Source organism: Periplaneta americana, chromosome 3 (genome assembly GCF_040183065.1).
Source record: "Periplaneta americana isolate PAMFEO1 chromosome 3, P.americana_PAMFEO1_priV1, whole genome shotgun sequence".
NCBI lineage: Eukaryota > Metazoa > Arthropoda > Insecta > Blattodea > Blattidae > Periplaneta > Periplaneta americana.
In genome coordinates, this window is record NC_091119.1 from 107689051 (window position 1) to 107716599 (window position 27549).

General features: G+C 37.3%; 1 protein-coding gene across 25 annotated transcripts in view; it reads right to left on the reverse strand.

Moving 5' to 3' along the window:
- The window catches only part of Tm1 (tropomyosin 1), a 123275-nt gene that overhangs the window by 43473 nt on the left and 52253 nt on the right, over positions 1-27549 (reverse strand). For 14 of the 25 annotated variants that reach the window (XM_069821194.1, XM_069821188.1, XM_069821193.1 and 11 more), the window contains exon 1: positions 14699-15602. In XM_069821194.1, coding sequence (XP_069677295.1) covers positions 14699-15511 — 813 coding nt within the window. In that variant the 5' untranslated portion in view covers positions 15512-15602. Of the gene's footprint in view, positions 1-9443; positions 9680-14698; positions 15603-26437; positions 26564-27549 lie in introns of those variants that run through there. The other 11 variants (XM_069821206.1, XM_069821205.1, XM_069821202.1 and 8 more) reach the window with 2 other exon arrangements.

A 27549-nucleotide genomic window follows, 5' to 3' on the forward strand; every position in this document is an offset into this window, starting at 1 on the left:
GCGCTGAATGGAATTATATTGTACTTTTGGTCTACAAAATTGGGGAGGATTTTTTTCCTGGAGTTCTCCCATTTTCAACTTCACAAATATTTTGGGAACGCCTATCTCACGAACTCGCTAGTATATGCGATTGGGCTATATATATCTGATGACTGTTATACAACTGCAGGGTCATCTCTGGGTCTGTAAATTCATTCGTAGGGGGTTAATTTTTCTCATCCTTCCCTCTCGGGAGGGGCGGTTGGTAAAAAAATAATTAAATAATCTTTTCAAACTACAAGGTTTTCTATGCGGTTAATAATAATTGCTAAAATTGACAAGAGGCAAACTGATAGGACTTTGTGTATTTGTATAAGATCTCAGGAGTTGTGAATTCCAAACGTGTTGGTCGTTTGTCTCACTTCAGAGTATGTTATCGGTTAACCCAATGAATTGCACCGTAAAGGTAGTATAATAATAGTGTAAGCCAAGTATTCACTAAAACCTACCACTACTTCAAGTAGGTTAGTCCACTGCAATTATACAGTGCCTGTCGAGAATGAAAAGGTCTGTTTCATAAAATAAATCTGTCCATTAGAGAAAATTAATGTTTCTGTTACAATCATGTGTGTGTAACGTCTGGAAAAAAATCTGTATATTAAAAATAAATGAATAACGACAATTCTTAGGCAAAATTTTCTCTGATTATGAACAGATTCCGTGGCACCCGTGAGAATCTCTGAGCCAGTTTATGAACCAATGACTGATCTGTCTGGCTGGTTTTTCAAGGCCCGGACCCGGTATGGATTCATGCACTTAGGTTCATTTGATCCACTGTGCGTCCTATAAGAAATGATTAGAACTCGAAGCACCAATCCCTTGCCTTAAACCAAGGGCCACCAACAGAGACCCATACTACACCCAAGACTTCACTCCAGTCTATTTTTAACTATTGCAGATGATGTGTTGGAGAAATTAACGAGGGAAACGGAAGTACCTAGGAAAAATCCTCTGCAACTCTGCACTGACCACTGCAAATTCCATCACGACCAGGTTGGGAATCGAACTCTGGTCGACTGGATAGATGATCTGAGCCACAGAAGAGGCTGATCATTGATCTAAGAAAGTACCATTCACACTCCGATACAGTGAAGCCCAAGATTTGATTCAGAAAAAAGAATCCAATACTATCGTATCCAAATTCCAGTACATCTCAAACCGTATGCAATCGCTTTTAGGCAATCACGTCGATACCTACGATCAACATACTACGACAGTCTATTACATACAGTCACGAAGTTCGAGTTTTGAGGGTGCTAGGAACAAGACTGTGACGGTACTATTTCACATTGTCTGCGATATTAGCGATCCTAGTGGTTTGCAACTATCTATGGATGCATATTCACTACGTATTGGGCTTCGTGATTGTATATACTAGACTGTGATACTACTACGAACCATGCCGATAGCAAATGTTCATATCCACCAAGTACTTTGTGAATCAATCCTAATGACGATCACTTCTCTCCAGAATAATGGAGAACTTACTTCAACTGCAATTTGAGGAGAAAAAATTATGCCTAATAAAATGGCAAGAGTTCGTAAACATTTCCCGATGATTTTTATACGGATTATATTCATATGATTGCCCACTCTAAAGAAAATTCGACAATTAACTGCATTCATTTAACCTAATCTGGGTAAATTTCAACCTGAATGATCGGACTGTATCAAATCTCTGAACAGTACGTATTCCATCATGTTTCTCACTCCATCCATCTCTGCTAGTTATATCATAGCCAATTATGACACATATTATACACTGTGCCCCAAAAGTTATGGTGGGATTTCAGAGTGATTATATTCTTTGAATGAATAGAGGTAGAAATGTAATATTGGTATCAGATGAAAATAAAAGTAAAAGTTTTTCGTTTGTAAGTTTGAGGCACTGGAGGAAACAAAAGACGACAACAACGGAACAAACGCAATGATTTTCACAGTTACAATTATTAGGATGGTGGATAAGTTCGTAGCGTTTTTCTGTACTTTCATTCATTACAAATTTTCTGTTGCCATGGGAAACAAACGCTACGAACTTATACACCAACCTAATAAGTATACAAGATCGATGTCTAACAAAAGTGTAATGTGTTTTGTGGCTGCCAAAATTTGAATCTGTGACTCGTGTACAACGTAAATTTAGCCGAGTGAACTCTAAAAATATTGGAGACAAAGTGTAGCTGGAAGACCATCGACAAATAATGGTACAGTAGAAGCCATCCGAAAGACCATTTTACTTTTTGTTTATTAATAATTTATTGATCGATCAGCGCATTTAGCGCTATACAGATCACTTCTAAATAAAATATAAATATAATACGTAACAAAGAATTGAGGGCGGCCTAGAGGAAGAACATCTATTCAGAGACCAAATAAATCAGTTCGTAAAGTGCCCGACAATTAGGACTTTCGAAACAAAGAGTTCAAAGAGCTTTAAAGAAACATCTTCATCTGACTCCTTATAAACTTCTATTGTTACATGCACTTCATCCAGATTATTATCACAAAAGGTGTGAGTTTGCTGTGGATATGCTCAACAAGTCGCAGATTCAAATTTTGCCAGCCACAAAACACACTGCACTTTTTTTTTTTCAGACACCCATCTTGTACAATCAATTTTAACAATGAATATTATTGCATTTGTTCCATTCTTACCGTCTTTTGTTTCTTTCAGTATCTCAAACTTACAGACGAAAAACTTTGAGAGTTTTATTTTCATCTGGCTCCAATACATTTCTACATCTATTCATTCAAAAACTGTAATCCTCTGAAACTCCAACACGACTTTTGGGACACAATGTAGGCTATGTAGTATACGTAGTTGGCGCACCACTAGCCAAATGGCTAGAACGTAGGCTTTCCATGCTGGTAACCAGAGTTTGAATCCAGTGGATCCAAATGGAATTTATGGTGGACAAATACGGTGCTTGGTGGTAGGTATTTGCGGGTTATTTCTGTTTCCCCTATCGGCATTCCAACACTGCTTCATTATCATCATACCAGCGCACTGCCGACCACCTCCCATGATGCAATAAGGACAACAATACGTGGCGTGTTCCTCCTACATTGAATACTTGGCTGAAGCCTAGAGTAGGTTATTTTACGACGCTTTATCAACATCTTAGGTTATTTAGCGTCTGAATGAGATGAAGGTGATAATGCCGGTGAAATGAGTCCGGGGTCCAGCACCTAAAGTTACCCACAATCTGCTCATATTGAGTTGAGAGAAAAGCCCGGAAAAACCTCAACCAGGTAACTTGCCCCGATCGGGAATCGAAACCTGGTTTCCCGGCCAGACGCGCTAGCCGTTACTCCACAGGTGTGGACTTGAAGCTTAGATCATATAGGCTATATGATCTAGGTTTGAAGTTAGGCACCAACCATTATTATTATTATTATTATTATTGATAGTAGTAGTATTCGCAATTGTAGCAACAACAGGTATCTCAAATCTGCATCATATCACGGACATTACAGTAATAACAATAACGTTGTACAAATCTGGAAAATCTAAGTTTCGATTCCCGATCTTTGCATAGTTTAGGACTACCTTTTTAAATATTAATATGGGTCATTATAACAAGCCAGCTCCCAAAATTAACAATGTACAAAAATACTGTTAACAGTAAATTCAGTAGTCTGCCCGTTACTGGTGCTGAAAAATGACAACTGGACGAACAAATTACAAAGACTTTCATTTTTAATTGGAAGAAGGTAGACCCTTCACATGCCATGAAGACACTTTGGTGGGCATGAAGATAAGAGCCCCATGTTTTCTTCACCTCGACACCATGCTCCGACTGCCTTTTACACCCGGGAAAGACCGGTACTCAATTTGCTAGGAGGCTGAGTGAACCTCGGGGTCATTCTGAAGTTTGGCAACGAGAAAATCCCGATCTTTCAGTCCGTAGCCAGATGCTCTACCAAATTAGTTACACGATTTTAAATGGAAGAAAATGATCTAACTCTATAACGAAGTTTTCTTTGGTTCTTCACTTTAAGTAAACTACTACAAACAGTATTTTGAGGCTGATCCACTTTCAATCAGGCAAGGCAAGAACCTACACATTGCTATCACCTACTACTCCAATTAACTAATTCCACCTAAAATCTTTCACACTACATATCGCACTCCCAGTAAAATTGTCCGTAACTCGAAAATTGTGATTTGTAAAGGTACACCATTTCCTAGCAAATACTGCTATAACATATTTTTATATATAGGTACCAAATCCTTTGATAATTTGCTATTTCACTGCTAGAATTTCATATCTCCAACCAGTAAAACTGTGCTGGAAAAAATTTACGAAAGTAATAGTGATTTTCGACATACGCCAGTATTTTACTGGGAGTGCGATATAATTTGGCAACATACAAACTTAAGAGAAAAAGTGTACTAGCAGAACAATCTGTGTGAATGAAGTGCAAACAATTCCCTACGTAGAATGCCACGCCCACCTGTAGTTTGCACTGATACGGAACAGAGTGGGACCCGCTATCAGACGGACGCTGTACAGTTACAACATAGTGTTTCAAGGCCAGTTTACGTACAATAGTCACACTATTCGCTACACACCCGTCCACCACGTGCAGCGGGGTAAGAAAACTAGATCGCGCAACAGTTTATACTGTAGTTTAAAAATGGACAAATCCCGCTTATCAAGCTACTCTTAAATTTCCGAACATTCGGAACTAAAAAAAAAAAAAAAAAAAATCAGAAAACATATCTACATTGTAGCTATAATGAATTTTCATGGTAACAGATTCCAGCAGGAGACTTCTTCGCCACTACTTTTATACTGGCTCTACCTCAACCTCCGATTAAACAAGTATAATAGCCCTTCCTGCAGTTATTACGGCCGAAGCATAATCCTAACCAATCATTTCCAAGTGTAGAGACTTAAAAAAGGCAAGTACTTGCCTACACAAAGCCCTCGTCATGACCTTTACATTTTATGTATACCGATTTAGGTTAATAAACAATTAATAATAATGAACTCGCAATTTCTGACCAGAAGTTTCGACTTCATTGATCAAGAAGTAAACTGGTTTTTGCAAGAATTGCAAAGAATCAAAATGGCGATGAATATGTTCGCATCCGGAATCAGACTCAATCTGCAGTGAGATCACCCAGTCGTTCTCAAACATATCATTGCTTCTGTTCTAGAACGTTTCGCTCCGCTGAATATTTAAACCTTTCTATGCTACGAACAAGGAACCTCGTTCATATGCGGTTTACTTCACCTCGAGATCTGCATTTTTTGCCCCGAACGGCATACTCATCATCTTTGTGCCTTGTTAACTACTGCGCCTACCAGCCGTGATGTAGGCTATATCGGTGCACAACATATGCTTAAAACTTTGTGAAACTAGCTACTATGCGTTCGAATCTCTCCTTTAACGAATACCAATTTTCATGCTGACCGCGTTGTTATGGAGTCCCACTACATTGGCCACAATTCCTTTAATACACTACAGAACTGAACTCAAAGAAGGCAAATTAACCTCCTCATCAAATGTCAAATAGGCTATATTTCATTCCTAGTTCTTTGAAGTCGTAAACAAGATTATATTTTATGAGTTTTTAGGCTTTCACAGTAACCGTGATTGGAGTTAGCTTTTTAGTCGTCCGAATTAGCCTGGCGTAAGGAGCCCAACAAAGCAGGCGACTTCCTCTGGTCTTACCCTGATGATGGAACCTGTATGTAGTTCCGAAACGTTGGAAATGTCAAGTTCTAGAACACGGTGGATTACCCAAACGACTAACTTTTGTTTACAAATATTCTGGAGTGAAAATTTCTTGAAAAAAAAAAAAAATGCGACAATTAAGAGCATTCTAACCCCAGTCTACACCTCTCACTTCGGTTGGGGGTAAACCAAATCATTCACATAGCCACTAACTTTTTTACTCAATATAGATTTCAAACCTGCCTGGGTTCAAGTCAGCCTTCCAAGTCACCTTGTCCTAGATGGGGACTTTTGAACAACTCTCAACTAAGTGGGAAGGCCTGCCCATGGTACGTTAGCATCAAGGCTACAGACTACAATTTTGTCCAGGTTGGATTGACGTACGCTGTACGCTAGGAGCAACATCCTCCCAGGAACAATGAGGCCTGGGAGAGGTTCGTTGCAATAAAAATGTGTGTGAACCACTGCCCCACCCTCTCCACACACACATACACACACACTTCCTCTCCCTCCCCCGCTACTTTTATCGATACCACATTTCAATAGCTTATTAGCCTACAAATTATATTAGCATGACCTTGAGTCATACATGCGGGCCCTGCCTTCCTATATCCATCACTGTCATCTGATGCAAGAAGACATTAACCACCTAGTAAAGCTGTTTACTATACCTCAACAATTCTTAATTGCCTGCTATATACATATTTCTTATGCGACAAGCCCAAAGTAATACCATAGTGGGTATGCATGGTTAAGGCTTAAATACAGACAAGTAGGAATCGATGTATTTTCAACTATCAATAGGGATAAATATTATAAATTGAATAACGGTTTGATGAATCTTCGATCCCGCTACGCACAAGACACGGGAGGAAAAAATCTACTTTAATTAGGCCTATTGAAAATAACCTCAAAATTGTAGCACACCATTCTGAAGATGTGATCACTGCGAAAGTTATAAACTTGCATCAAATACTGTACCTTCATTTCTTACATACCCACCGACTATTACATACTATCTCTCTGTTTCTTTCGTCACGAAATAACTCAAATAACACAACACACTCAAACGTCAGTCTCATATGTGGTGCGTACGAAGATCGAAGACTCAATTATCAGTTTCTGACCCAGTTTCTCAAAAGATTAAAAAATCTACAGTTGGAGGAATAGGCTATGTACTTTTATGTTCTACTTGTCATTTTTTTTTTTTATTTTTAATCCTCTTAATTCTGAACTAGAACTAATCCATGGGAGAAACTTTCGGGTTCGAAATAGCCTACCGGTACTTCAAAATTTCTCATTATTACTTCACTAATTAAACTGTAACGACCATACAAACAATTCAAGTACGCCTACAGTGAAAAGTACTGCAAAGTGGAAAATACTAACATGAAAATTGATAAAGCGTCCACTTGTATAAACCTCCCATACAAGGACATAACCTAATGGTGGTACCACCATTTTGCAGTACACGGAAAGCATTATTATGTACCAAAAAACGTATCTATAGACCTATGCAAGGCATACCAAAAACCCGAAAAAGCCAAATCTAACCTGTCACTGATACTCGACCTTAAGAAAACTCGCTATCTATCCATCTATCTGCCATATTTTACACCCTGCAGAACTTTCCAAGCTTTTCACCGTACCTAAAATTTGTTTATATGGTGGTTACAATGTCATTAGTTACATAATAATGTGGTATTTTGAAGTATTTCAAACTCGATGTAATTACTGTATCACGCTATCACCAAACTTTCGTTTAATTGGCATGTTCGTAACTGTGATATTTTTTATTGATAGCCTATATAAAGATTTACAAGTTACTAAAATACTAAACCTGGTATGTTTTGTTATCAATTTTGCCGAAATATTCAACTGACAGTTACAATTCTGCATTTGCTGGAAAAAAAAAAGGGACATTAAACCCCAAAATTCGTAAAATTAATGCGAAATACGAAATTATGATAAATAAAAATTCTTCAATTCACTGATTCTGGCTAGGTATATACGGTACCTGTATTCCCTATATCATGCTTGCACGCTGTTATTAAACTGGTAATGACGGCATTAATGTAGTCCCAAACATTTGTAACGAGAGAAAGAAAACATACTAAATAATCTTATGCTTGATATGTTACTATTATGACATTAAAAATGGCGTTTCTAATTCATTGAAAAGAATGCGACTGATTCATCGACAACTTGATAAGGATCAGAATTTTCAAATCCTGCAAAGGTTGTCACAATAATAGTTTCCTTTACAAAGTAGAGTCTTGTCAACAATTACTAACTGGGTCACTTCCTTCAAGTTTCCATCACAACCTTAATCATTTCAACCCTTTCCATTCGTATTACCTGGCACGAAGACTGCATCCTTTTTAAAGCGAAAAAGAATTCAAATCTATCGCACAGTTTTCCTATTCCCGAACGCTTACAAAATGAACTTCATTTACTGCTATAGAACATACGAAGAACATACCAGTACTACGGACTTGCAGTAGCTTCACTCCCTACTAGTCAAAGCACTCCATTTAGTACAAACCACCCAGTCTAAAATCAGTATGCTCTGTAAAATAAACATCGTATGTAGGTATGTAGAAAAATCGTTTCGCGTTCAAGTTATGGCACTGAACATTCTATTCCTTCAGCACGGTGCATGATATTCATCCCCACGTGTAACTTCCGTGAAGATTTTATTTCATCTAATGCCAATATTCTACCAGTTCAGAAAATAAAATCTAGCTTTTTGTATCCTTTGTTACCCACTGAAAGCCTTGACCAAATTTTAAGACTGAAAAAGAAAGGTAAACAGGTCCGATATAAGTATCATTTCCTCTTTCAAAACTATTTAAAATGTGACCATTACTAGTTCGCCGTAAACATTGGGGCAGTGAAACTTAAATTACCTATTAGTCATACTTCTATTAACATTTATACAGACGGTTATACGTGTTGTCAACAAAAACAATCTTCACGCAGACATAAAAACTCGACATTAAGTTGTATGCAATTTCGTGACTAATGCAATAAGCAACATCATATTGAACATAACAAGGTAGGATATTTATACAGGCCTACATACACTCAATCTGCTATTCAAGACATGGCAAAAGTTTCTGATGGCAATATGAACATAAGACTGAACAGAACCGCAGATCATGCCTAAATATGTCTTGCTGATGTAACCCACTTTTACTTTTGGATTCTCTCTACGCTACTACATATACAATCACACATAACGCTTTGGATTTAACTTTTAAGTCGAGAAGATAATGTAAGGTCACAGATAACTCAAAGGGCATGGTATTTCAGTTATCATCATTGCATTATACTCAGTATTACACCTATCATGTTGAACAAGATTACCGATAATGATAACATCAAAAACGCCCACATAAAACTACAGTGACGCCAATACCGATCACATTACCGACCAAAATCAAGGATAATAATAATTAATTTGATAGATCATTCCATAATTTTGTTATGCACTTCAATTGCTCTACAAGACAATCGATCCAGAGGTGAATAGCCGCTGGAGACACGAAGGACGGTTAGAAATGGACCTGCCATTAACGTAAATCGCCATGCTCGCATAAGAGTTTACAGGAAGAATTAAACGTCTGTTATCCGTATTAATGCATAATTATCTTAAACGGAAATAATGTATCAACGAGATCAAAACAAATATGCCTCCTTGTAATAGTACTTACTTCCTCCCGGCGCATTATCTCTACTTGAAGTCTTTTGTGAAACTCCTCGCATTCGTCCTTATATTTCTCCATCTCCTCCTTAGTCTGCCTCATTTTCTTCTTCAAAACGTCGAGAAGAGTGCCTTGTTGTATGTTTGTCGTCATTGTTATCGGTTATTCTACTATTTCCCGAACAATCAAATTAAAAACTCACAACACTTCACAGCCCTAGAATCTCTCTCTCACTCAAGATGGTGGCGAAACAGAACGACTGAACGATCCGGTGTGAACCGCTGCACAACTAGTATGCATACGCCAGAGCAAGGTGGTTGTTAGGCCGGACTGCGCCATGCTGGAATTGAAACCTGATTCTAGCCTCTCATCGACCCACAACAAAATAGTCCTCTTCATTTAATGCAACCCTGTGTCCCGCAAGTGAAAAATAATTTACCCATTCGAATTCAGTGTGTGTCAAATTTATAAAATTCTTGTTATGTACCACTCCGCGCAGACAGTTGTACTTAGGCGCGGCAAAAGGTGTGGTGGAGGGGAATGAAGTTCCTACATTGGAAGAAGGAATGATATTCTCAGTGTTTCAAATGTAACCTTGTAATATTTAATTCTGTTGTCATGGATCGAAGCAAATGCAACACGAAAGAAACATTACTATTTGTCCGTTTATATTTTTTAAGTTACTCCTCGTAACAAGTGTCAGATTTACAAAACTGAAAACAAAAAAAATATATATTGTTGCTTATCGGATGAAAAAAATATACTCCTGAATAAATTTTTCTGTGGACGTGATAATACCGCTGAAATCCCGTCACATACAGTACCTCGTTTCGCGTGATTCATGAAGGGAAAGCAATGAATAAGATAAAAAAAAATAGCTATAAAGGGCACGAATGTATGTGTGCGTCAGTGATTCTCCTTTTATGGCAGTGTTTGGCTGCCAAAGACAAGTTGTATGGAACTTGCCCCTGCCTTATGGAGAGCGCGGCGCGGCGGGAATTAAGAACTCAGAGTGCGCAATACCGAATCCGAATTAGGGACAATATAAACACGACTAACGGGAGTATTATATCTGCATTCACATAACATGAACGAAATTCCATTTGCAGACGTACTGGAATAAATCGTGCAAATTAAACTCCTACTTCTCACACATTTTACTCAACTGTTAAACATGATTTGTATCTATTTGGAAGAATGTTATTAGTAAGTATCTTTATAGCTACAATATATGGAAATAAAGAAAGGTTACGCCATTCACTTTTATGTATGTCTGTAAGTGGGACTAATTTCATTCATACTCTTTTCCACTTGTATAATTTCCTTGACATATTTTTCCATCACAAATGTTCATAACTTTATACTGTACAGGCCTATTATATGAAGAGAAAACAGCCGACACATAATATGTATATAATACCATCATCATCTCTAAATATTCATCTATCTCTTTCTGTACCGCAATACAATGAGAAAATAAAAGCGGAAAGGAATACAAGTACTTCGGTACAGTAGTACACCCATGCAATCATTAACATGCGTACAGAGCCCTCCTACAGGAAATGCAGATAATTAAATATATAAATAATGTTATGTTCTTTCAGCTGGAACTCTGCACGCCTGTAGGAGTATAGCGGGCATTATCAAATTCGGTTAATAAATGCGACGAAGGATGCAGCTCCCTCCCATGTTTAAGTTAGCGTATGTTAATTGACAAACTTGTGGTCTCTAAGGAAATTATTTATTTAAAGATCCTTTTCAATTACAGAGGCTAATCAGAATGACAGGTTAGTCACTTATCTCGGCGGGAACTGAACCTGGATCTTCGTCATGGAAATCTCATGTAACTGTAAGTTTATAACTGTGAATAAATAAATAAATTTGCAACTCTGTGAATAAATAAATAAATAGGGAGTACTAAAAACAGAGTTACATGCATTCATGATTCGCCGCCAATTATTGTTTTAGCCACACAGGAAGCGTGTCTGGCATCCAGTGAATGCACTCCTACATTAATTATGTTACTTGTAAAGTGATGAAATTTCTTACGTATTTAAGTACAAATTCTGTGAAATTTTCACTGATTTAATTCAGTGCAACAAGAACTACCTATATCTATACCACCACCACCACCACCACCACCACTACCATCATCATCATCATCATCATATTACTGTTCTTTAACCCGTTTCCCACTCTCTCATCCCAAAAAATACTCATAGGAAACTAGACTTCTCGGTCAAAGATCACTTGTATGGGACAAAGTGAACTGGACATAACTACTTCAGAGTTTCACGTGCTAATTACTCCAACAGATGTCGCGATATCACCTTAGTTGTCTAAGCTACAATAAATAAAATTACTTTAAAAACTCCACTTAAGCTGCCAGAAAGCGACTTCAGCTCGCTTGCCGTTTATTTTTCGTATCAGTCGGTAGGATAAGCTAATTTACATTAGGTGAGCTTAAATGTTTTTAATTGGTTATTTTAAGAGGCTTTATCAACTTCTATGATCATCTAGTCTCTAGCGTCTGAGTGAAATAAAGGTGATAATGCCAGCGAAATGAGTCCAGTGTCGAAAGTTATCCAGAATTTGCTCTTAACGGGTTGAGGGAAAAACCTCAACCAGTAACTTGTCCCACCAGGATTTGAAGCCGGGCCTCCTCGTTTCACGGTAAACTTAAATCTGGCTAAGTTACATTAGATTTGATGCTGCTATTTTAATGTTCACGTCTACAACATTTATATGAAATAGATCGATCAGTCAAATTAATTATTATTGTCGTATAGCTGTCCCATCAGTCGTCGAACATTACGGACTAGCAAGAAGGGAGTTCCCACCTTGGTAGATGGAAAAGCGTCTGCATTCCTACTGATCCACGCTGCGTCTGTTGCTAAAGTGCTAGCGCGCTAATCTTCCATCCAGGCGGCCCGGGTTCGATCAGCGGCTGAGTCTTAATAAAATTTGTAGTGGACAAAGCAAATGTTGCAGAGATTTTTCTCTGGGCACTCCCGTTTCCCTCTATCATTCCACTAACATTTTCCGTCTCTTCCTCATTTCATCTATCATCTGCAATAGTAAAATAGGCTGGGATGAAATATTGGAGATAGTAAGAGTTTCCGATGCTGATATAGAAGGCTTGGGGCTCTGAGCCCTTGAGACGTATCAGGCTACTCGTCATCGAAATGGAACCTGGTTCATATCAGGAACTAGGCAGGATGGCTCACCTGTCAGCGTCCGATTCACGAATGTCATCCAGGCCACCTGTCTTGGACAATCATCGTATAGGCCTACATAGGGCGCACAATGGAATAAAAGGGTGCCTAAGTGTACGAACCCGCCCGGGTCCAGCCCTCATACAAGCCAAGTCTACTGACCCACAACTGATGCCCAAGAGTTCTTAATTACAGCACAGTTATGAATAAAAATCTACTTCCGGAAAGCGTAATTAATTATGAATATCGTGACTTTGTACACATAAACAATTCTACAAAACTTCTGCTATGAATATTTTGTACTTGTAATAACAACATTCAATTAAAAAACGTGCTGGTTTCATTTCTCTACGAACTTCAGTTCACAAACTCCTAACAAAAAAAGTCTCCAGCGAATGAGATAAGTGAAGTCTCACTACTGTGAATGAATCCAACTTTTGCTTACGAATGCTCCCGGAGTATGCCGAAGTGATATGGTTTTCGAAGAGACGGTTTCCCCCAACCTCCACTTTTAATGCAGCACGCATTCAATTTCAAGCGGAGCCTAGGAATCCTACCTTTGCCACAACTTTTAGAAAGAATCTTATGATCAGTTCTATCAGAACTAGAAGGGATTCTTTTCCATCGAGACTAAAAATGGCGGAAGCGCAATACATTCTTCACTCTGTGAGTGCTGCGTTTAAGAAAACAAAAAACTCAAGCTCCTTGGACCTCATATGATATTCCTTTATGTTCTAATTCTCTAAGAAATCAAGTTTTTGCATTCCAGAAATCACATTGAAACAACTATCAGCATGGAGCTTTATATGGATTAAGAGTAGATGAATTAACACTATCAATACACACATTCAGTAACAATAAAAGTGTACCTGAATCTTTTGAATGATATATCGTTCATACTTTTGTTCTGAAAGTAGTTTTCACAACCTCAACAGTGACCCATTAGAGATTAATATAAAATACGATATACACAACTGTACTTTTATGTTAACATCTGGTGTGAGATACATCCCAAACGTATTTGTTTTGAAAGTACTTACCGCAAATTCAACAGTTAGCTATTAGAGTTTATTGTAAAGTACGATGTGTTAAAATTTGGCATAAATCCCAGTCTGTGCAACTATAAAAAAATATATATTAACTTGAATCATACGAATTAATGACTGTTCATAACGTTTTCTATAGTAATCCAAGTACATTTTATGAGAGATACACTTCATAAAGTTTTAATGTACCATAATGCAAAAGTGATGACAGGAATTTGTGGAAATTAAAAAAAAATAAAGATAAAACCATAAAAACTACTTCCGACTTAAACACACATGTACGTCATATAAAATTCAGGAAAATGTGTGAATTGAAAGCATTAATTTTAAAATAATAAATATTTATTATAAAATAAAGTGATTGTTACTTTCACTTAAAATAACGAAATACTAAATCACTGACCACGATCACATTATTTGAAACATGAACATCATTTTTGGGACGTAACTAACAAATCATAAATATTTCACCATAATTTTAGCATACTGTATTTCCTACGTCTGGGTCGATTATTAATTTTGTTCGTTTATGCGGGTACCTTGATTACTGCATTGATGCATAAATAAAACGGAGCATTCATTGGAGCAATGTAGATACGACAGCTCCGCCCAGATTGTACAAGGACTGTCAAAATTTTGACACGAATACTGAAAATGTGTTACCGTGAAAAAAAAAACTATCAAAAAGATATAGAAAATACTTTAAAGCCGAAATATGTGCATTTGTATTGCAATTAACCGTATTTTAGCGTTCAAATTTTATCAAAACATTCACTTAAAAACATCTGTAATATATCATTCCGAGTGTGTACATACGAGGCAGGATATGACGTCACGGCGACACGCTCCGCCTCCGTTGGTCACGTGAGCGCGGGTTACGACACGAGACAAAAATGCCATCCCGACGGATTAAAGTAGAGGAAAGTCAGATAGAGCGAGCTAGTATCTCAAATCAGCTGATCAGTGACGCTTTGTACATAGGAAAATAACCATGTGTACTAACCCTTTTCAATTGAGAGTTTTTAATGTTTTGGAGTTCGTTTCGAATGATGTTGAATTTCATAATCGTGTCGGAACCAAATATCGAAGAACCGAAGGCGAAACCAGGATAGTCTGCACATCTTCTCTGCCTACGTCGCGTTTCTCTTTCTGCTATAACCTCAGTTCTTTCGCTCGGACACCGAAGTCTTGCCAACTCTTCAGTCTCGGGATCGGGGTCTATGGTTTCTTCTTGGTCGCTATGACTACTTCCCTCGGCGGCAGGGCGAACACTGGAACTAGTGAAGTCACTATCAACAACACTACTAGCACTCTGTTGCACTTCTTCACTTCTAACGTTCTCATTATGCTTTGACTTTCGTCTCGTCTTGGTCCGTGACTCTGATGAAACACTAGTCCTAGTAGTAGCATTGTTAGAGGCGGCCTGCAGTTGTTGCGGATAGTTCGCAGTCAATTGTTGACGAATTCCCGCCGGTAGATGGATGCCACGTCCTCTAGAAGCCTGCGCCGTTGCCTCCAAACCACGTCTGCCCGTGTTATTGTCGGCCATACTCGATACAACCTTCACCACACAGTCTCTGCCATCTTGAACTGAAGGCCTTGCGGTCACAGACGCGAGCGCCGCCAAGCGGCCGCGCTGTTTCCCAGCTGAGTGACGAACTGGCCGCGAGGAGCCGCGACAGTGGCTGGTGCCGTGCTGCGAATCGTACAGCTTCTTCCTTCGACCGAGACTAACTTTCCCGTAAGACGGCGGTGTTGGTACCGTTGTTATTTTTGAGTGAGAAGATCGCCGTTCACGTCTGCGCGTAGCAAGCATCGCTCCAGTTGATTTTTTAACGCAGCACAACAGTGAAAACTGTTAAATGCCTTCCCAACACAAACAAACGCAGGCTGACACGTAAACTATACTGAAGTTCTTCCAGATGGGGCTATATATGAGATTCATAAATTTCGCGAACAAATGCTGGAAAAGTTGGGGGTTTTCTCACCCCTCTCTTACTTCTTACGTCATAATTCAAAGGGTGTAGGTTAGCATCTTCCTCTGGACCATATTTGGACACGTGACGAAGCGAACTCGCTCTAACGCGGTCTAATTTTAGACCACGAGACCCTGGGGGGAGCCGAAATTAGCTCAAGATTACGTTTCCCAGGGGAATTGAGAGTTCTGAGCTGGTGAAATCATTTCATGTGTGGCTGGAAAGACCGAGGCAACAACGGGATTTTTCTCCACTCATAAGGAGGAAGAGGGGAGGATTTGCGGAAAAAATGGAATAAAACATAAAAAGAAACAAATTTCAACCAAACAGATCACTTCTGCAATATTTCGTATCCCTCAACCCACAGATGACACTGAAGGGTCTAATATTACTATCAATGTGTTACTAATTCTGGAAAATGCTCAAGTAGTTTTTAGAAAGTGGGAAATTCATTATTGTTTATTCAAAACTGACTACTTTCAGTTTGATATTTATTTTTTGCCCGTCTCTCTAGAAAACAATTACGGTGTATAATTTGATAAATGTAAGTGCTAGCTATTTTCAGATAACTTCTACTCTGAAGATGAAACGTGATTTTTAAGTCCTTTAATTAAATACTATGTTATAACATGAAAAATATCTTGCTAGTGAAAATGTGACAGCTTAAGCTTCAACAAATATTTAAAGTTTATAATTTCAGCTGTGGATTAGCGTACCGCCACTAACCTGCTCAATTTGCTCATAAAACTTTCGGCTACTCCGCTGGCGAAATTTCGTTAACATTCCCCTTATACTTAGGCAGCCCAACTAACGTAGTTGAGTAGCGACACTTCATCCGTGATGGAAGAAGTTTGAATTCGTCAAAGCTTACAACGGACTCTCTTTGAAACTCTTTATCATCTTTCCCGTGATTCGACACGAGGAAATATTAAGACTGAAATGGTATAAATTGGATTAATTAGCCTATATATTACTTTCGTTTTTGAATTAGTTACGTTTAGAAGAATTCTCATACCTAACGATCTTTCGAAAGTGCAAAAATTAATTGAAACCAGTGTAATGATACGACAATGATGACAGTATTAAAATGACATGGGAAATCACAGTACTCGAGGAAAATCTGTTTCGCAACACATTATTATTATTATTATTATTATTATTATTATTATTATTATTATTATTATTATTATAAATCCCACAAGAACTGCCGGTTCCATTTGAAAGAACTTGTTCGTAAGCTGAGTAAAGCATTAGGCCTACACACGGAACACAGAAGAGACCATAATATTATTTGATTAGCTATTTGGGATGACTATTTGTTAGTAAGGAATAGGAATAAAAAAAAGAACACAACAGATTCATTTATCTAACGACATTTTTCGCGTACAGCATATTACTTCATTCTATATCATAGGATTAAAAAATACTTCGAATTTCCTGCAAATAATATGAGAATTCTGGATGACTGTTTTTATTTCGGGCTATGGCCGGGGATTTGCAAATTTGTGTCTAGCAATCGTATTAGTAATGAGACAATTCATACATAGATTAGGTACAGTCCAAATTTCGTATTTACTTACATGATGATTTCCAAGAAAAGATCGTTTCAATATGAATACAATGCAAAGCTTAAACTGTTCTGCTATTTGTGTGCTTTTGTAGTGTCTAGGGATGCGAGAGTGAGAACTTGACTGATATTTTATTAGAGGTAGTAATTCAAAGTTCGAAGTTCAGAGTTCTGTGTTCTCATGGAAGAAAATTTCCACGTAAGAAGATTAGAAGGACCATGATGTGGTTTGTGATGGAAGAAGTCACAGCCTATCTGCTGCCAACATCTACTCATTAAATGTATTCTGTTCCAGAGTGCGACCCGGAGAGCAATAAACTATCTACTATATTCACATTTAATGCGGCTCTCTTGGTATTTGCTTTCTCTACTGTTTAACGACGTTCGTTTCACTTTCACCTTGTCATGTTTCGATGTTTTATAATTTAAACTTCAGTTGTTTTTCCCCTTTGAACATCGGTCAGAGTTGGTTTCCTAATCATCGCTTGTTTTTCATGTACAGTCTTAGAAAAAAAATTTGTCGCACAGATACTTCGTAAGTCCCAAAAAGCAGGCAGTGCCCATGATTAGACATACAACGAAACAAAACTAATTTTATTACCTCAACTAGTCATTCTCTTGTGAACCAGGTCGCTCTTCCTCTGAACATGCGCACTACCTCCTTTCTGGGACTTACGAAATATCTGTGCAACAAAACTTTTTTCTAAGACTGTACAGTACATATATTATCTATTGTTCTATCAGTGACCTTAGTTACCTAAAAATCTGACAGTTCTATTTTGCTGGCAGGTAGGCATTACACAATTTTTTAAGAAGAGAAATTGTTATATTACTGCTTTTGATTACGTACAAAACTAAAAAATAAATTTCTGAGGAATGTTAGATTTTAAATAATATAGGTAGATAAAACAGCATGCATTTAAAACTATTTACTTAATAATAATAATAATAATAATAATAATAATAATAATAATAATAATAATAATAATTGTTCATAGTACTTCCAAGTCATTGTCCTCCCTAATTCAAGGCTTTGGAAGGGCTCCAGACTTACCTGCCACATCATGGGAAATGCTCATGTTGTTGGCAAAGCCCACGAAGAATGCGCTGGCGCTTAAGGTGTGGCCAGCACAACATTACGTGCGTCCATTTGTTCTCCTATCTAATTCGTGTTTGTATCTGAACGGATTTTCATTAAATTTGGTATTAGAGTCCCATTTTGATCATACGATATTCTTCTCGTAGAGCTAATAATATTATTGTAATGTAACATAATGCCAGAATACATTCATTAACTAAAAATTGCTCGATAAGTTAAATATTCAACCTTTCCTTTCCGTGTAGCCCGAGACAATTTTCCATCATTTCTGTATCCCAAAGTTGTCTGTACATAATTCAAGTATTACATAATTACATATCTCTGATTGAGGTTCTGTTTGATACATACGTAGCTACATCTATTATCAGGCAGTACATATCACCTGACAATATCTGTCAAGGAAGAACAATTTGTTTGTATACATCTGAAGTCTGATTAATTTAATATGTTACTAGCCAGCGATGTATGCAATGGCGGGAAAGGAACTAGTCACATCATTATCTATTGGCTTAGTTGCCTAATGAATGATGTCCTATTGGTGACACGAGGTTCAAACCTGTCTTGGCTGAACAACAACCAATTACATACAAAATAAATTTGAAAATAACATTCAGAATAATGTAGTATATCATAAGTTTGAAATGATAAAAAGGAGAATCTAGCTACGAAATAATGCATTATAGCATATCATATTAATAAATATTAACAAGGTTACTCGTCTTGCGACTAACCTAAATTTGTCCCTGATTACTCAAAGTTTTTCATGATTAATAGGCCTATGAACAGTATATGCTTTTAAAATTTTACGGGACTCCCTAAGAACCCATCGCGTACCGCTGGAGGTTGAATACCGCTGATTTAGGCCAATGTTTCAGAAAAAAATGGATGTAACAAGAATTCGCATTATTCATTACAACGAAGTAATACTTTATTTTAAAAGTTGGAATATCTAAGATAACATACAACATACATAGTATAAAATGTTCATGCAGTTTTTTGAATGATTACCAAAATGATGCTCGAAATGTATACGGTACATTTTTAAAAGGCTAGTTTTTTTTTTATGCTGAGCTAGAAATATAAAAGCACACATAATACTGTATGACACAGAAGTCAGTTGACAAATGGGAAACATTATTAATTGTAAAACTGAAACAATTATTGTACAAAGTAACATAATGACGCGTTCCCTCCAAGATAAGTTATCCGTAATCTGAGTGACCTTTTTCATTTGTATTGTTATGTTGGCAATACATAGGCTTATTCCCCTTTTGTGCAGCTAGAATTCTCCACCTTTTGTCTCCTTATTAGTTTTCCTGAATTAGCTTCTGTGAAATTTGTAAAATGAATACAGTGCATAAATTGAAGTAGGCCATGGTACGGTAAACAAAACTATTTAAATTTGCACGTTTTCACTCCTATAAATTACAGCATTTACACAAAATGCAAGAAGAGAGGATCCACTCAAGAGGCGAATGGAGCACATTTTGAACATTTACGGTAGTGAACACGCTGTATACAATTGTGTATTTCCAATTTGACGCAGCGTTTTTCAATCTTTTTCAACATGCGTCACACTAAAAGTGTAATTTAAAATTCCGCGGCACATTTATATAATCTAAACCAGTGGGGAAAAAGTCAAATTATGGTTTAATTAACGACGCTCGCAACTGCAGAGGTTATATCAGCGTCGCCGGTGTACCAGAGTTTTGTCCCGCAGGAGTTCTTTTACATGCCAATAAATCTACTGACATGAGTCTGTCGCATTTAAACACACTTAAATGCCAGCGACCTGGGCCGGGATCGAACTCGCAACCTCGAGCACAGGCCAGCGCTATACCGACTACGCTACCGAGGCCGACACCAGTGGGGAATGTTAAGGGTTTTTGGAGGGAATTTGTTTACTGAATATTGACTTGTGACGCATTCTCTGAATGTTGACTCTTGTGGACTCACTTTTTTACAACTGTTTTCGCTTTTATTCTTCGAGTTTACTACGACAACCTTTAATATATTAATTTTCTCTCGGCACACCGGTTGTCAATGACTGAATTAGAATAATGTTTCTTATTTATCAACTGACTTCTGTGTCCCACGGTATAATGCTAATGAAGGCACATATACCAGTAAGAAATCTAGAATAAATATGATAACAAATCGTCGTTGTTCCTGCAATAACTCCTATGTGCAAAATATGAATTTTTTTTCAGTAGGAAGAAAAAACACATTTATTCTTCTATGGCAGTAGTGCATAGAAGATTGTGAATTCTTACATTTTCGAAAGACAGAAATATAATTACATACAGGAGATTGTATTATTTGCTGTATCGCTATTCAAGTTATTTAATAGAGCAAAAATCTGAAAATCGATAAATATAGCACATAGGAGTTATTGACAAAACAACGACGAAATAGTAAATAATGATGGAGAGCATCCAGAAGTAGTTTTTGGTGTCAAAGACCATTTCGGAACCAAATTCCATGATAATCCGTTCAGTGTAAAACAATTATTTTCTTACAGATGTGAAGAATATAAAATGTGGGGAGGAGAGCAGTGGAAATAAGAGAAGGAGAAATAGCAGAGGGATGGTAGTGGTGGCGGCGATAAACACAGATAAACACATCTTTGTCACAGATACAACACGCACATGTGTACCTGTTTACATAAACGAGTCACGCACTGTAAACTTCGATACGATGGCACTGAGTACAGTGTAAGGTACTTCTGCTCTGAAGCCAACTGTAAGACAACAAATTTATCTCAAGGGCATCCGCATAAGAGTCGTGCATGTTGCAACTCAGTAAAGGAAATTGAATATGGGCATGAATTGCGGTGCTACTGCAAGTCATAAAATATCACGCATTCATTACCATAATCGCTTGCATGATAACTCATAGAACAAATTGCTATCAATCATCGATAACATTATCACGGACGCAAATCTGAACTTTCACTTGGATCGGCACCAATAGCGGCTTTGCTGCGCTTAGATACGTTTCTGTTTATTTTTGAACAGTTCAAAACATAATAAAGACTTCCAGTAGCGTAACGGTACGTAGAAAACTATATCTATCACTTCACAAATTATGAACATTTTTTTGTTTCTTTGGAGTCTGTTCTTTTCGAGGTTTTAATTTTTCAACTTGGCTTACACATATGACGATCTTCAACTGTAAGACAAACATTGACAATGCCTAAACATTCCTGCACAGGGAGTCGAACCCAGGGACAAGAATCCCACAAACGTTAAATCCGCATTCCTTTGCAGATGCTACTTCGATGTTAGCCAGGGACAACGTCAGCAAGAGGGCTTCTTACATTTAGCTCACCGCGTAGCACAAGTTGGGTTGAAATCGCACTTGAGCTATGAGCTGAGGATTTCGCTACTCGCTGTAGCTCCACAAATTCATCACGATGCTGGGTGGTCACCTATTCCATACAACGGTCAAGTTTTTGAGAGCGATTCCATGAAAATGTCATATCGATGTGATTTTTTTAAATTAACGTGGGAATATTTTTGTTGAAGAAATATGTTTCTTTATACTTTAAGTTGACTTATTCCATTAACTAATGACTCACATACTCTTTGTTTTAGTCTATAACTTGCTGCAGATCTTGTCACATTGCAAACACTTAAAAATGATGTAAGGAAATGTATATTTAATATCAAAATTTGGACACGTAAATTTGTTCTATTTCAATTTCTCTTTTTTATATCATATTTTCGTCTTTCCTTGAACTAAATATAAAAATATTTGGAGTATCCTAAGGTTCTAAGTAACTTAAAAAACATTAAAATTATTTGTAATGTAAGTTACGGTCAGTCAGTCACGATAAACACACAAAAACTCTTCCACACATCATAATAACTGACAGATTAAAATTTCCTTTGAGATTCTACGTTATCACTACATCGCTAACAAAAAAGTATTAGAAAACCTTTTTCTAAAATTATTTCATTTTCCGCTGCAGCACCGTGACTGACTGACATGTCGCGCTCTCGGTTATGCTGTTCTTTCTCGCCGCATACACAGTTGCTTGGGAGACCTTGGTAAACGTACACTTGAACAAGGATGAAAAGAGTTCAGAGAGAAGAACTGGCAGTTATTGTGAACATAAAATTTATTGTGGCTCTTTATTTAGACTGAGCTCAAAAGTTAATTAAATTATATTTCCATGACTATTTTCAAGCTTTTGAGTCAATATGAACTAAAAATTTAGAAAACTTTGTTGCAAGGAGCCTTTTTAGTGACGTCAATATAATAATTATTTAAAAAATATGATTAGCCCTAATGGCACCAAATTTTGTACAGATGATAATACTGTAGGCATGTTTGTGCAGTTTAAAATTAATAAATTTTGGATGGAAATTGTAGAAGTTTTAAAAATCATATGTGTCCCCTTAATGGGTTTATTTAATGATGCTGTATCAACCGCACGGTTATACGGCGTCAGTAGAATTTTAATGATCATGAAGAAACAATATTTGGAAAGATTAGTTCGAGGATTCGCAGTGGGATTTCCTGATATTTGCTTTACGCCTTTGGAGTTGGAGAAAACTCGACGAAAAAACTCAACCAGGCGATCAGAACAAGCGAGATTCGAACCCAATGTGCGCAACTTCAAAGCAATAGTGAAGTTCGTATCCATCAAGGCAAGTCAGCACGCCTTAGTAATAACTGGACAGATTTTTTCATTTCTGTCCATAAAATAACAATGTTCATGTTTTAATTGGTTAAATATTCTTTAAATTTGAACTTTAAATTATTTATTTTTGTTTCGTATTTGGGTGATACGTGCATAGACACTAAATCGAAGGATAATCTGTAAAAATACTAAATTTTAGAATTATTTGGCCTGATCAATAATAATGTTCTCCCAAAACAGTTTCAATGATGTTGAACACAAGAAGGAAGGTTATTGGTAGCGCGTCAAGAAATTGACTAACCATCGCAAACCTTTGACTCAATTATTTATGTTTCGCATTTGGATGATACGTAAATAGACACTGAACCGTAGGCTAATCTGTAAAAATACTCAATTTTATAATTATTTGCAAGTAAACACATACTTGCCGTATGTTGCTTATATAATATCAACGTTATGACGATGAATTATATGTATAGACCGATTATTTAGTCCTGATAGCTCAGCGACGCGAAAGGAGTAGAGATAAGAGTGAGTGGTCAGTAAAGAAATGTAGTATAGCTTAACTGTAGCCTACTGGAAACACACGGCTCTACCGGAAGCGTGACATTCGATCGCTCTGAAGGCAAGCGACTGACTAACTTGAACATCCCTTGGCGTAACTTAATGGACTCGCCTGACCCAGGCGCACATTGTCGGCGACTGTCAGGACTAAATAATCGTACTGTTAGCACAGCAATGCTTCCAAACCCAAAGCAGTCTGTACACTATTACAAGATCAGTCAAAATGTTGCAATAACTCAATCAGTTCATTACTGCTTATTGTTTCAATGGCAACATAGACCACACGTGACGCTACAATCATTTATTATACAAAATGGCGACACAGTTTCTGAATGAAATTCTTCATTACCGAGATTACCAGATCTTATTCGAATTTCTAGTTTATTAATTGTGTAAGTAACTGATCAAACATAACGCCTCTACAACATGTACTCATAGAGGTTCCTGGTATAATGAAGAAATATAAAAGAGAAGATCCTATAACTGTTGTGAGTTCGATGTACAAACAAACTCAAAGTAACTGCTTAGTCAAGAGGGTGAAGGCGATGCAAGAAGCACTGGTCTGGACGTTGCTAGTTGTAACTGGTTGTGAATGAGAACATCGCGCATTGTTCTATTTGAATGTATTTTCATAAAACTTCAAACTAGAAGTATCATCTGTTAGTCAAAAGTAAAAACGTTAAGAAGTGGTAATTCAGGTACCTACTTTGGCCATAGCATATTTTAAACCAATATAAGTTATCTGTTGCTTAAGCCTACTGTAGTGATATTTTATTACTTAATTATGTACTGCATTGTACAGTATATCTCTACGCGTAATGTATAAACATTAACTAAAACAGCTAAACAGTTCTTAATGAAAAAATGACCAATTATTATTTTATCGACAGACAGAATAAGAAATAAAGTTGTGCTGGAAAGAGTGGGTGAAGAAAGAATGATGCTGAAAATGATCAGGAAGAGAAAAAAAGAATCGGCTGGTTCACTGACTGAGAAGAAACAGCCTACTGAAGGATGCGCTGGAAAGAATGGTGAACAAAAGAAAAGTCAGTGGCAGAAGAAGAACTCAGATGATAAGTCTTAAGATATATGGATCATACACGGAGACTGAAAGAAAGGCGGAAAAGAGGGAAGATTGAAGAATGCTGAGTGTGCAGTGAAAGACCAGCCCTTGGGCAGAAAACTATGAATGAATTAATTAATTATTCTTTTATTTTTTCGTACTTTCCGATGATAGCAAGCAACCTTAAACAGAAGCTTATCTGTCCATTTATCATATACTCGTAGACTACATCAAAGTATTAAACACAATGAAACATTTTGAATTTATTTTAGCTCTCAAGAAAATTTGCAATACAAAATATGTGATTACTTCAGGAAAAGGGCACCATGCGCTTTACAGATTAGAGCAGCTACAGCTTCAAATCCGCATCTGAGTACAGACTTCAATAATAATGTCTCATCAACACTATATAAATACATAAAATAAGTTATTATTAAAGTAAATAAATTGTGTTATGCAGTGAAGTGTTTCAGCTTTATCAATTTATGTCCAACAATAGGAGGACTTATTATTTTGTTACAGCTCTAATCAATTCTATATCTTAAATATGTATTTATGTTTTAAGACTTTGCTATTTTCATCTGACAAATGTAATGCAATTTACATTACAGAAAAAAAAAAGAAAATGAGAAAAGTTACAAAGTGTTAAATATACCGCCACAAACTGATAACACTGTGCGAAGGATCACGTAACCTGCCACAGAACTTGTTCTGATTGTACGTTGCATATCGGAACAAGACTGATACAAAGTTTCTGAAGACTCCTACAATGCCATGTATTAGCGGAAAAACTGTCAACAATAGGTTCGTTCCAACAATCGGTTCATGGATCAGTTCATGTACGGTTCCTGTACCATCTTATGCGTTTGCGATAGTTGAGCATCTGCTATGGGATTGAAACTGGACTGGACGCTGTTGGAACGCTTTCGCGGATCGTTATGTACTAAATCCAGAGATGCTATAACTGTGATCGTCTTTGGTAATAACAGGATGCTTATTATTATCATTTCGCAGCTAATTCTAATTGCAGAAAATAGAATTTCGATCATTTTCTATTAAACGATAACAAAAAGTATGGAAGGCAAGAATTCCGCTAATTCAATGTCGTGTACTGGGGGACTCTCATCTAAAAATAGTTATTTTTTTAATTATTGATTTATGTACGTTATTTATTATACTTTTAATCAAAGCTGCATGTTGAAATTGTAATTAACTATTTCAGTACCCAAATAATTTCATTCCCTTTCTTTTTGGCGAAAATTTAAATTAAATCTCTAGTTTTATTATTCGTCTGCACTGTCACTTTTCATCTTCACCTCATTGATGTGAACATTTGAGCATGTCTTTCTTCAGTATCCAGGAGACGTTGGTGAGCTTATGCGCATGGGCGTCTCGTGTATGTACTGTTCCGTACATGCCTCAATCCGCGGACTATTTCTGACCGTTCCGAACCGGTGTCAAAAGCTTGTTGGAACGCCCGACTGCAGTACATGTTTCCGGTTCAGGACTGGTTCGGATTGTGTTGGAACGCTTTTTCTGTACTGCGCATGCTCACAATGGTTACGGACGGTTCCTGACTGTTGTTGGAACGAACCTAATATTACGTAATCCGGGACGTGGCAAAAAAAAAAAACAAAACAAAACAAAAAAACAAAAAAAAAAAACAAAATAAAAAAAACTGAACCCTGGCTCGAATCGAGTGAAAAGAGTATGTCGATAACATTGTGACTGACCTTGTATACCTCGCCACAAAGCAACCATCCCTAAGCCCTCGCCCTGTTAGTAGAGGTTAGCCACACCCTTTACCTGGGGTACCACGACTTACGTTCTGGAGGGCCTTGTCCTTCTCGTCCAGCTTGGCGTTGACCTGCATCAGCTGCTCCATGGTCTGATCCAGATCGTTCTCAATCTGCTGGATCTTCTTCTGCAGGGAGCGCGCCTCCTCCTCAGCCTGCACAAACACCAAACATATTAAATACAATGCCACTGTAACTCCCTGTAAGTATAAAGGAGCGAATCGTATCGGTTTGTAGGGTAATATTACTTTCTACGAACTTGAGTCTACTTGTTAACATTAACATTTATTTTCGGTTGTCTTAGGTAGTCTAGTGGTTAACGCACTTGTCTCCTGACTCAAGTATTGCGAGTGTAATCCCGCTCAAGGATGAAAAAGGAACGGAAGAAATCATAACTGTTATTTCCATCAGATGAGAAGGTATAGCCATTGTAATAAATTTACTATATCTAAAGAGAAATACGAGAACATGTCAATTCAAAATCCTATTGGTGACGGCCTTTCATATGACGTATATGTAGGCCTACCACGTGCACAAAATGAAGAAAAGAATATTAGCTGACATAATACCAATTAGCAGCAAACGACTTGCTTTATTAATGCTAGGCACTGGAAACAAACCAACATTTTATCTTGTCACTAGATTCAGTTTACAGCCGCTCTATATACCACACGCAACACATATGTGAAAATTGTATTTTTCTACGTACAAATTATATACATTTTGGCATAGTTCGGAGAACTAAACCTCAGTAGACAGCCCTAAATTGAAAGGATATTAAAGATTTTGTAGGAATGAATTATCCTAAAGAGATGCCTCTTCTGATTTCAACAGGTTTAGGACTGCCACGACGAAATAAAACCCTGGTTTGTATCATATGTAGCCTACTCCATAGGCATTATGTGACATGAACTTTAAGGTTGAAAAAGTGCGCAAGTCAATATTACAGTGTGTGGTGAGTTCACCTAAAGGACCGTTACTGACACCTGTGAGCACTACAGTCTGGCAAGTGATTTTTCGCGTAATTAGTGAATTAGTTATTTAAGGAAATGGAGAGAACCTGATCTGAATTGTAGAGCAATTGCTTCAAGTCTCCTCCGTAAATATATAATTCACTAGTTACGCAAATATCACTTGCCAC